This window comes from Carlito syrichta, unplaced genomic scaffold, assembly GCF_000164805.1.
Source record: "Carlito syrichta isolate Samal-C Ts95f unplaced genomic scaffold, Tarsius_syrichta-2.0.1 Scaffold316369, whole genome shotgun sequence".
In the NCBI taxonomy this organism is placed as follows: domain Eukaryota; kingdom Metazoa; phylum Chordata; class Mammalia; order Primates; family Tarsiidae; genus Carlito; species Carlito syrichta.
The window spans coordinates 101,677-113,134 of record NW_007260465.1 but is presented as its reverse complement, the minus strand read 5'-3'; the positions used below and the strand labels follow the sequence as shown (position 1 = coordinate 113,134).

At 57.1% G+C, this 11,458-nt stretch overlaps 2 protein-coding genes across 2 annotated transcripts in view; one reads left to right on the top strand and one right to left on the bottom strand.

Annotated features, from left to right (window-relative positions):
• Positions 1 to 4,835, top strand: part of CD300LG (CD300 molecule like family member g) — a 20,729-nt gene extending 15,894 nt beyond the window's left edge. The window contains exon 8 of the mRNA XM_008074212.2: positions 4,676 to 4,835. Within this exon, the coding sequence (XP_008072403.2) occupies positions 4,676 to 4,835 (160 nt within the window). The remainder of the gene's footprint in view (positions 1 to 4,675) is intronic.
• A 2,736-nt stretch (positions 4,836 to 7,571) lies between these two features.
• MPP2 (membrane palmitoylated protein 2) overlaps positions 7,572 to 11,458 on the bottom strand; it is a 23,946-nt gene continuing 20,059 nt past the window's right edge. The window contains exons 7-11 of the mRNA XM_021707074.1: positions 11,371 to 11,458; positions 10,966 to 11,127; positions 10,090 to 10,292; positions 9,501 to 9,629; positions 7,572 to 8,221 (exon numbers count right to left, since the gene is read on the bottom strand). The exon at positions 11,371 to 11,458 is cut by the window's right edge and continues 132 nt beyond it. Coding sequence (XP_021562749.1) covers positions 8,045 to 8,221; positions 9,501 to 9,629; positions 10,090 to 10,292; positions 10,966 to 11,127; positions 11,371 to 11,458 — 759 coding nt within the window. The 3' untranslated portion in view covers positions 7,572 to 8,044. The remainder of the gene's footprint in view (positions 8,222 to 9,500; positions 9,630 to 10,089; positions 10,293 to 10,965; positions 11,128 to 11,370) is intronic.

Genomic DNA, 11,458 nt, shown 5'->3' with positions numbered 1-11,458 from the left:
GAGTGGCTACTCCCGGCCACCGCAGCCTCGGCCTGCTGGGCTCCCTGGATCCTTCCGCCTCAACCTTCCAAGTAACCGGAATTACAGGCATGCGCCACCACGCCCGGCTGATTTTTTTTGTTTATTGTAGAGATGAGTTCTCGCTGCCCAGGCAGGTCTCGAACCCGCAGGCTCAGGCAATTCCCTCACCTCAGCCTCCAAAGGCGCGGGATTACAGGCTGAGCCACCGAGCCCGGCTTAAAGAAGGGTTTGCATGCATGGAAGTGGCAGGTTATGGGGAGTGAAAATTTTTTTTTTCTTTTTTAGAGACATGGTCTCACTCTGTTGCCAGGCTGAAGTGCAGGGGCCCAACCCTAGCTCACTGCAGCCTCAAACTCCTGACCTCAAGGGATTCTCCTATCTCGGCCTCCCAAAGCGCTAGGTGTGAGCCACCATGCCCAGTCAAGGAGTGAACACTTTTAAAGTTACTGCTGATTGTAGTGGCTCCTACTTGTAGTCTCAACTACTTGGAAGGCTGAGGTGAGAGGTGAGAGGCCAAAAGGTCAAGGCTGCAGTGAGCTGGGGTCAGGCCACCGCACTCCAGTCTGGACAAAAAAGCGAGACCCTGTCTCTAAAAAGGGGGAAAAAACGAAGTTACTGGCACCCCTCGCTAACAGCCTTCCAGAGTGGCTGCACCAGCATCACCCCCACAAGGGTCTTGCCATCAGTGTTTCTGCAAGTCCTCACACGCCCCTGCACCTGCCCCTGCAGGTGAAGCAGGAGAAATGGCTTGGTACTGCTAGGTAGTCAGAGCTGCGAGGGTCAGGGGGCTGTGAGAGGTGGAGCCAGGCTTCAGAAGCCAGGGAAGGCACCAGCCAACGCCTGACGCCCAGGGGCGCTGCCTTCGGGTGATGCTCAGAGAGACGCCACAAGTGTGTCCAGAGCAGATTTCCCCCTTGAAAAGTTCCTCAGTTGGAGGGAAAGAATCCTCTGGTCCTCTCAGCCAGTCAGCCACTGCAACCAGGGCTTCCTGGGGACCAGGAGGGGGCCAGCCAGGTCATCCCACCCACATCCTGTGCAGGCTAAACTCAATAAATTGATGGCCTTTGTGGGTCAGAGCTCTCTCCAAGCAACCTAGGATTGGCATGCACAGAATTCCAAGTCTCTGTGGAGTTATCAGACACTCAAGAATCCTTCACGGACACTCCTCTCATTCCCACAGCCCTGCCAAGACGACCCAGCTGAGTGTGGTGGCACGCACCTTATAGTCCCGACTACTTGGGAGGCTGAGGTGGAAGGATCACTTGAGCCCAAAAGGTCGAGGCTACAGGCAGGGGCGAAAGGCCACTCCTTCACCAGCCACCGCTTTGCATCCTACATTTTGCTCCGCCTAATTTTACATGCGTACATCCAAATCTGCAGTCTCTTGTACATATGCGAGGTTCTAGTCAATCCCCTGAGGCAAAAGAATACCACAAGGCACTGCTCACCCAAGCTGAGAACAAGGGTTTCCAGTCTAGGGATGTCTGTTGAGAGGTAAAATTTCAGGGGGAAAAATGGAGGAACATCAAAGACTTGCAAACATTTAGTTTTGCCAAATTAGGATGGCAAATATCACAATAATAATAAACCATCATTTACCACTCCTTAAAAGACACATTTTAGCACCTAAAGGGAGTTGGCAGGAAAAATGGGTTTTTTTCTCTTGCCTTTTTCCAGTCGATTAAGTCTCATTTGCATCTCTGGCCATCTTCTTACACCATTCTTTCTCCTCTCACTATGCCCAGCTAATTTTAGATTTATTGTAGAGACAAGTACTCACCAAGTTGCCGAAGCGGGTCTCAAACCCGCGGGCTGGGGCAATCCACTCACTTCAGCCTCCCTAAGTGCTAGGATTATAGGCTGAGCCACTGAGCCCGGATGGAATTCATATTTCAACAGATAAATCTGGGGGAGACAGAAACTTTCAGCCCATTATCATCTTCTTTAATTTTTCTTGGCAATACATCATAGTTTCCAGTATATAGGTCTTGCATATCTTTTGTCAAATGTATCCCTAAGTGGTTAATATTTTTGATGCTATTGTAAATGGCATTACTTTTAAAAATTCAATTTTGGATTATTTGTTGCTATATATAGAAATACAATTGGTTTTTGTATATGGGTCTTGTATTATGCAATCTTGCCAAACTCACTCATTAGTTATAGTGGCTTTTGGGGGGTAGATTCCATAGAATTTTCCACAGAGACAATCATTTCATCTGTGAATGAAGATAGTTTTACTTCTTGTTTTCAGTCTGGATGCTTTTATTTCCTTCTTACCTTTTACATAAGCTATTCTGCCAAGAGGCAGAATACTAAAAAAGAGATGGTGAAAGCACACATCTTTGCCTTGTTCCTGATCTGAGGGGAAAAGCATTCAGTCTTTTGTCATTAAGCATGATGTTACCTGTAGGGTTATCATAAATGTCTTTCATTAGGTTGGGACAATCATCATCTATCCCTTTTTTAAAAATCAGAAATGGATGTTGATTTTGTCACTGACTTTTCTGTAACTCTTGAGATGATTATGTGGCTTTTCTTTTTTAGTCTATAAATATGACTCCATTTTTGGACTTTCTAATGTTAAATCAACAATGTATTTCTGGGACTAACTTGACTTGGTCATGAGGAATATTGGTATGTAGTTATCTTTTCTTGTTAAGGTCTTTGTCTGGTTTTGGTATCAAGGTAAGTTGGGAAGTATTCCCTCCTCTTCAATTTCCTGGAAGAGTTTGTGTAGAATTGGTGATATTTTTCTTTATATGTTTGGCAAAATGAATCAGTGAAGGCTTCTAGGACTGAAGTTTTTTTGTTTGTTTGTTTGTTTTGAGTTGGAGTCTCACTGTCACCCAGGCTGGAGTGCAGTGGCATGCTCACAGCCACTGCAGCCTCAACCTGCTGAGCTCAGGCAATCTTTCTGTCTCAGCCTCCCAAGTAGCTGGAACTACAAGTGTGCGCCACCACATCTGGCTAATTTTTTGATTTATTGTTGAAAAGAGGTCTCGCCAAGTTGCCCAGGTGGTTCTCGAACCCACAGACTCAGGCACAGACTGAGACTACAGGCTGAGCCACTGAGCCTGGCTATCTTCCCTCTTTTTATATACTTTTGTATATAGAAAAACTGGACCCCAAAAGCTAGAATTTATTTATTAAAAATTGTGTATTTATTTACTTATTTTGAGTCAGAGTCTCACTCTGTCAGCCAGACTGGAATGCAGTGGCACGCTCACAGCCACTGCAGCCTCGACCTTCTGGGTTCAGGCTATCCTTCTGCCTCAGTCTTCCAAGTAGGTGGAACTACAGGTGTGCGCCACCATGCCTGGCTAACTTTTTGATTTACTGTAGAAACGAGGTCTCTCCAAGTTGCCCAGGCTGGTCTTGAAGCCCTTGGCTCAGGCAGTCCTCTTGCCTCTGCTTCCCAAAATGCTGGGATTACAGGCATGAGCCACCACACTCAGCCTTTTGTCTCTAAGGTAATACAAATTCATTTCCTTTCATATGTCATTTACATGCATGCTCGTGATGAAAGTTTTATGTCATTTACCTAATTTGTGCCAAATTTGCCTTTATCATTTTGTATTGTCGCAGAGAGGTCAGACTTCAAGATGTTTCTAGGTCCTTTATCATGAATTTATGCGAAGGGTCAACGAAGCCAGTGGTGAGAAAGAGAACTAAGTCTCTGTTTCCTAACTGGTTACAGGGTTCAGAACTACCCCCAACCCAGCATAAAGAGTCTGCTTCCTTCACAAAAATAGGGAAGTCACACTGGATCTTTTAAGACCTTTTCCTGCTCAGAAGTTCAGAGAATACTTCCCAACTCAGGAGTTTTTCAGGCAAAAAAAAAAAAAAAGTCAACAAATGTAGCTTCAGTTAGTTGTACTCATGTGTTCAAATCAGTAGGTTTGGGTTGGTTCTTATTGTGGCAAGGGATAAGATAGCTTGGCCTGTGCCCGCTGGGAGCTCACATTTACTGGGGGACACAGCACAGAAACATAACCACAGCGTCCCAAGGATGGGGTGAGGGTCGAACAGAAACATGACCACAGTATCAGAGGGTCACAGAGTGACCAGTAGGCATTGGCAGTTTTGGGGTCTTAGAACATGTCTAAGTCAGATGATTATAGATGGTGCCACACATCTATAATCCCAGCTACTTGAGAGGCCATTGGCAGGAGGATCACTTGAGGCCAGGTGTTCGAGACCCCATCTCTTTTAAGAAAAGAAAATTTCGAAGGAGTTTGTCCAGGTGGGCATATTCCTTGTAAACCATTGAAAACAGAGTTTTGGAGTTTCCACGTTCTGGAGGTCCCCCTTTGGAGAACACAGCTTTATTGTCAGCATTAAATAAATATACCAGCCTAGGCAACAGAGACCTCATCTCTACAAAAAAATTTTAAAATTAGCCAGGCATAGTGGCGCACACCTGTAGTCCTAGCTACTAAGGAGGCTGAGGCAGAAGGCTCACCTGAGCCCAGGAAGCTGAGGCTGTGGTGAGCCGTGATTGTGCCACTGCACTCTAGCCTGGGCAACAGAGTGAAACCCTGACTCAAAAAAAAAAAAAATGACTTGCTTGGGGAGCTTTGAAACAAACCTCTTCCCAGGCTCCACTCCACCTGGCCAAGACCGGCTGCGTCTTGCCTCCTCTTCCTGATAGATGTGGGCCCACGGGCCTAGCCCGTAACAGCCACGAGAGACACTCCCTCCTCCTCTTCAGTGACACTGTGGGTCCACTCGTCAAAGGTGATGGTGTCACGAGATGGGAAGAGGCGCAATCCCTGAGTTACCGCTGGGAGTGCCACTCAACCCACGCGTGACCCTTCAGTGAACCATGCAGGCAAAGTCACCGAGATGTGGTTGTGGGGAGGGCTGGCCTCTCCTGAACTTCTGATTTAATTGCTCCGGAGGGGACCCTGGGCAACTGTTCCTAGCCTCCGCGCTCCAGGTGATTCTAGGGTGCAGCCAGGGTTGAGAACCACCGGACAAAAATACAAGCACAGAGTTGCTTAGTAGAGGAACGATGAGTTTCCAGGGTGCCCAGGAGGTGGGAAGGGGGCGGAGCCAAGGGGGACCCCAGGAGAAAAGTTGGCCCGAGACACATTCTTTGTCCAACACAAACAGTCAGGGCCCTTCAGAATGGGAGCATTTAATAATCAATGCTCAGTTCCCACCAGAGCTGCAAGGGGGGGCGCCTGGAGCCCCCACGGCTGCCCATGCCCGTCCCGTGTGGTGGACGCTTTGGGGAAACCAGCACGGCAGGGAGAAGGGACTCGCCAATGTCCCCTCCTGAGAATCCTCCATGATCCAGAAGGCATGGCCCGCCGGGGTCTCCGAAGAAGTCAGGTGGAGAGGAAGCCTGACCCCTTCACCCTGGAGGATTCACCACACACGCAGCCCTGTGGTGACACCTGGGTGACATTCCGGTGCCACCTATGGCCCCTGTGGTTGAGCACCTGGAATCAGTCATTGCGTCAGCCTCCGTGACACGTTCAGAGGCTGCGACTGAGGCCCGGAGAGGCGGGGGGACCCAATGAAGGCCCCACAAGTTCTGGGTGGAGCTGAGTAGGTTACCTCAACGTCTCCAAACCCTCCGGCCCCTCAGATGCTCACAGACTCCTGGGCATGAGCATTTACACAGAGTATCATATGGGGACGGGGGAGCGGGGAGGGATGGGGGAGCAGGGAGGGACGGGACGGGGAAAAGGCAGCCAGACAAAGGCGTGTCACCCAACTCCCACGCCACAGTCACCCGTGCGGTGCTCCCAGGGCTCACCCTCCCCAAAACCGCCCCCCGCCCTGACCCAGACAAAGACGAGGGAGCCCGGAGCCTCTGCTTCCACATTTAATCGGAGGAATAGAAAGAAAACCAGAGAGAAAACTTGAGAAGTGGATGACTGAGGGAGTGGGGAGAGGAGGGGGGAGGGGGAAGGGGTTGGGCCTGGGTGTGGACAGCGGGCGACAGGGTCCTCGTTCTGAGGTCTCCAAACGCAAGAGTCCACACTGAGAGGAGGCAGGACAGTCACAGAGCCGGGAGGCGCAAGCAGGGCACGCACACCTGTTCCAACCCAGCCTCGCCTGGGTGAACCAAGGATCAGACAGCCTCTGCCCCTACCCGGCAAGTGCTGGAAGGGGAGTGGACGGGGCGCGGGCCAGGGAGGCAGGAGACCACCCAGAGGGAGGACTGGGAAAAGACAGGACAGGAGGGGCCCAGCCCTGCCCTCTGGGCACCACTAGAGGTGACAGAGCCGTGAGGGCAGGTGCCAACTCCATCCCCAACAGAGATGATGGTCCCTCGGTCAGGGGGCTTCCAGAGTCTGGCAGATGCTCCCACAGCCTCAGGCTGGCAGGAAAACAGCTCACTGTCTCCCCGCTCCCCTCCCCTTCGGCTGAGGGTGACGCAGGGGGCAGCAGGACGGAGGATGAAAGGACACTGACCACACAGACGAGGTGGGAGAGGCCGACCTTACCCCTCCTGTGCACATCCTATGCAAATGCAAATGAGTTCCTAATAGAATAAATATATTTCTAACATCTGTAATAAATATTCTGTTTATCCCCCCCTTCCCTAGGAAACGGGCACACAGTGGTCCAGGGGCCAGCTTTGGCTGACGCTGCAGCGAAGGCTAGTTAGACACTCAGAAGAACTGGGAGGCACAGGGGTGGGTGAGGTGTCCCGTGTGATCCCCTGAGGACAGGGTCACCCCAGGAAGGATCATGGAGAAGGGTGAGGGGTGGGGCGCCCATGGAAGTCCAGGACGGCATTCTCTTCTTAAAGGGGATTCTCCTATTTTACAAGCTGCCCTCCCCAAGGACAGGAGGGTGGCACGGGGGAGGGGGGCACAATGGAGAGTGGGGGGCCTTGGGAGAGCCCAGGCTTTGGAATCTGGGCTAAGAGGGAGCCCCCAGAAAGGGGCCCCAGAGAGTGACCCCCAGAACTAAACAACCCTTCGCCTCCTGCCCCTAAAATTAAACTTGCCAACCACTGCCCTGGTGCTGGAAACAGACCAGACACCTGGCACGTGAAACCACTAGGGGCCCATGCCACCGAGCGGATGTCTCCCCCTGGTGTCGTGTGCGAGGAACTTGCTGGAGGGCACCAGTCCTCAAGCCCGAGCTCTGTGACCGGGTACCCACACAGGCCCCTGCAGCCCCCTCAGCCCCTCCAACCTGGCAGCCCTGATGGAGTGGGCTACCCTGACCTATCCGGAGAGGTGAAACCGGACCCAGGCCCCACACACGGAGTCCAGACATGTTCCCGCTGTGGGTCGTGGGGTGCCTGGAGCTCTTCGGGGTCACAGCAGGTGCCCGGTCGCAGGGCCGGCCCCCCATGCTGCCCCACCTGGCTGAGCCCACGGCCCCGCCAGCTTCACCCTACGGGGAGCAGGCCTGACCTGTCAGGGCACATTGGAGAAGTGTGAGGAGAGACTTCGGCAGTGAGAAGCTGTGGAGGAGGGTAGGGCGCAGAGGTATCTGCTTCCGGGACCCTGACCCTTCCTGAGGCAGCCGAGAGCTGCACTGTCCCCAGCTGTGGCCACTGGCTCACGCTTCGGCCCCCTCAGCCTTCAAAATGGCACCAGGCTGGCACCACCGCCCTGGCCTGCCGGGCCTCCAGGCCACATGGAAACAGCTCCCAGGACGCAGGGATGAGAGAGGGAGAGCCTGGAAATGGGCTGGGCCTGACCCTGACCCATCCAGAAGAGAGCCAGCGGCTGGGGCTCGGTGGCAGGGGGCACCAAGCAGCTTTTCTCTGGACTGAGCAACACGGGGGTGACTCTGACACTCCTAGGAGCAGCATGGCCCTCCGAGAGGGATAGCTGGTGGCCGGTGGACACGGGGAGTGGGCAGCACCTGGGCACAGAGGTGCCCCATGAACACCCGCCTCCCTGGCAGTGAGGCCCGCTGGGAGCTGTCACCCACGGAGAGCCAGGCACAGGGGCTCAGGGTCGCGGCGGGGAGTGGCAGGAAGGAAGTGGAAGGGTTCTGGTCCTGGGTCGCCAGCAGGCAGCTGAGGAAGGAGTGTGCAGCCTCAGTACACCCAGCTGACGGGCACCCACTGGGGCTCCGTCCGCAGCTTCTCCATGGCCGCCTGGAGCTCCCGGAAGGTCCGCTCCAGGTTGCTGTTGACCAGGCAGAGGTCGAAGTAGTGCCCATAGCCCCGCTGGATGCGGCCACTCTCCTCCACTGTGCGTCTCAGGTCTGCATCCTGCCAGGGCACGAGGGACCTCCCTCCCGTCAGTGCCCGCCAGTCACCCCCACGGCCAGGAGGATCGACAGGCTGCCCTACCTCCCCTTTCCAAGCTCAATCACAGTGGGCTCCCTGGCTAGGAGAAGGTCCCGTCCATGCTCCACTGTCTCCCACCGCCCCGCACCCCCGCCCCGGCCACAGTGGGCTCCCTGGCTGGGAGGCAGGAGCATGGCCTTCCCTGCATACCCCAAGGTGGCTGCCTTTAACCATGGGCAAGCGGTGGGTGCAGGGAAAGAAGGATGGAAACGAGCTTTAGCAGGTGCCAGGCACGGCACTAGACGCCTGTGACCCACATCCTCGTCATGGCAGCACTGCAAGGTGGGGAGAGTTATCTCCTGTGTACAACAGAGGACGCTGAGGTCTGAGGAGGTCCCATAGCCAGCCAGGGGCTGAACAGGGTCTGCCTGACTTGTGAGCTGGTGGTCCCTCCGGTGTGACTGGCCCCCTTCCCTATGCAGCGCGAGGGGCCGGCATCAGGGCACAGGTGGTACCAGGGCAGCCCACGCCCAAGGCAACCCCCACCCCAGCCCCGTGGGAGCTGGCCAAGCAGGGGTGGGGAAGGGAACTTGGCAACTGGCTGAAATAAGCCAGAGCCACCTCGTCCGAGCGGCTCCAGTTGGCCACGTTTGCTGCCAGGGAGAAGGTGCCCAGAGAGGGCACCAGGGAGGGGCTGCGCTCCCTCAGGGATCGCCAGCAAAAGGGAGCCGGCCCAGACCGCCTCTCCTGGGCCCCAGGGCTGAGGGGGCTGCGGTGCCAGACGTGGCCAGCAGAGGGAGCGCTGGGCTCAGAGAGCTGCAGACCCCGCCCCTCCTGGGACCGCAGCAGAAGGTGGGGGGCGGGCGCGGGCTGAAGTCCTGAGACGCCGGCTTGCAGCCTCTCCCCTGGACGCGTCGCCCTGGTGCTAACTCGGCCCTCCAGCCCGCCTTCCCGCCTCTGGCCTCCCTCCAGCCTTCCCCCAGTGGCAAGCAGCCCGAGCCCACAGACCTTCCCCTGGCCCCGCTCTGGCCAGCGCTCTGCCCCTGCAGAGTGGACCCAGAGGCCCGGAGTCAAAGCCCCCGCGCCCCGGCTAGCTGTGTCCCGGCCACCTCACTTCCTCTCTCACACCTCCCTTCCCAGGTGTCTAAAGCGGGATCCAGTCTCCTCTGGCTGGTGGCTCTAGTGGGCACTCTCCCTCCCCTCCACCCTCTCCTCATCAGCTGGGGCGGCCCCCACCACCCAGCAGCCTCAGAGCCCTCACCGTGAGCTGCTTGGTGGACACTCCACTCTCCAGTGCGGCCCGGTTCATGGCCCGCAGGGTCTCAAAGTCGGGGGCCTCGATGAATACCACGTACGGGACAAACTCGGCTGTTCGCAGCACCTTCACCGCCTGCGGGAGGGACGGGGGGGGGGGGTCGTGAGTCCATCCCCGCAGCTGGGCTGGAGGAAGGCAATCTGGGCGTGGAGGCAGAGGCCTGGGCTTCTGGGACACGAAGGGACGGGAGGCCGGCAGCTTGGAGGCAGCTGGGGAGGGGGGTAACTGGAGGAGACGCGGGGGACCTGGGAGGCTGGGAACGAGGTTCTAGGCGGGCGGGGCCCCCTGAGCAGTTGAGGGCGGAGTCTCTCCTGGGCCTCCGCGGCGCTCCCACCTGCGGCCTGGGAGCCGCCGTACCAGGCGTGGCCAGCAGAGGGACGCCTGAGCTCAGAGCTCTGCAAACCCCACCCCGCCCGCCAAAGCTGCAGCAGGTGCACGGGGCGGGGGGGGAGCGGACGACAAGAACAAGAGCCTGGAAATGCCTGGGGGTAGCGCAGGGTCGCTGGGCAGCCTGGGGAGGCCAGGCCGGCGGTACCTGGGGGTTGACGTCCAGCACGCACACCTTGCCGGCGGCGACCACGCCCCGGATGGAGTCGATGCGGGTGCCGTACAGGTTGCCCTCGTACTCGCCGTGCTCCAGGTAGCGCCCAGCCCGGATGTCGGCCTCCATCTCCCCCCGGGACACAAAGCTGTAGCCCTGGCCCTCCCGCTCTGAGTCCTTGGGCCGCCGGGATGTGTCTGGGGGGAGGCAGAATGAGCGCAGGCCGGCCACAGCACCTCGAATGCGCGTGGACACGCCCGCCCGGGCTCCCCGCCCTCAGCCGCAGGGGCACAGCCTGCCCCCCACCTTGCCAGCACAGCTGCCTTCACACACACCCGTCCTCACCACTGGCCCCCACGCAAAGGCACGAGGCGTCCTTGCTGGGAGGACCTTCACAGAGCACCTGGTCCAACCCCGTGCGCGCAGATGGACGGCTGAGGGCCAGAAAGGGCAGTGTGCAGCCCAAAGCCACACAGCAAGGGCCAAGCCGACTGGGGCTGCGCGCTCGGTCTGGCAGCCAGGAGCTTCCCCCACCCCTGCTGGTTCTGACACCAAGAGGCTCCGTCTTCCACAAGGCCACATGCAGCTCCTAGCCCTGTCTCCCCTGGGGTCCCCAGCCGGGCACTCACTTTTTTCATGGCTTTGAGCAAGTGAAACGAGGGAAGGAAAGGTGAGGCCAGCCTAGCTCGGTGGACCACCCGGGACATTCCCCGCACCCCTCCTGAGCCTGCCGTTCCCCCCTCCACCCAGGGAGGGCGCATGGGCACCCTGCACACCCAAAGGTCCCGCCTGACCTGGTGCCCGTGCAGATGCCCCCAGGGCAGGCCCTGCCCCTCGTTCCCTGACCAGCAGTGCCCAGCTCCCACTCACAGGGCACCGTGGTGCCGTAGCGGTCCGGATCCCACATGATGAGCTTGTTCTTGAGGCTGCGGCGGCCTACACCCTGTGCCCCAATGAGCACCAGCGTTTTCCGGCGGAACGGGGGCATGCGGGCTACCTCCTCGTAAATGAGCAGCTCATGGCGGTCGAACTCTGGACACAGGGAGATGGCACTGCTCACCGGGCTGCACGGTGGGGAAGGGGCAGACCACTCAGGGAGGCCGAGGCTGGGAGGCTGGGACTGGGACCGGGGCGCAGGGAGGGGAGGGCGGAACCGGGCAGGGCCTGGGACGAGGCTGGCAGCACCTGAGCCAGGCGAGCACACTCGCAAGCCACTGGCCAGGAGCAGCAAGGGGAAGGGAGATGCCAGATTGGGGGCGGGGCTCGAATACCCACCTGCATTCTTGGTGGTCAAATACATCATCCGCTTCTTCTTCTTTCCTGAAAGGCTGCCACATAGGGTTCCTGGCCACAGGGAGTTGGG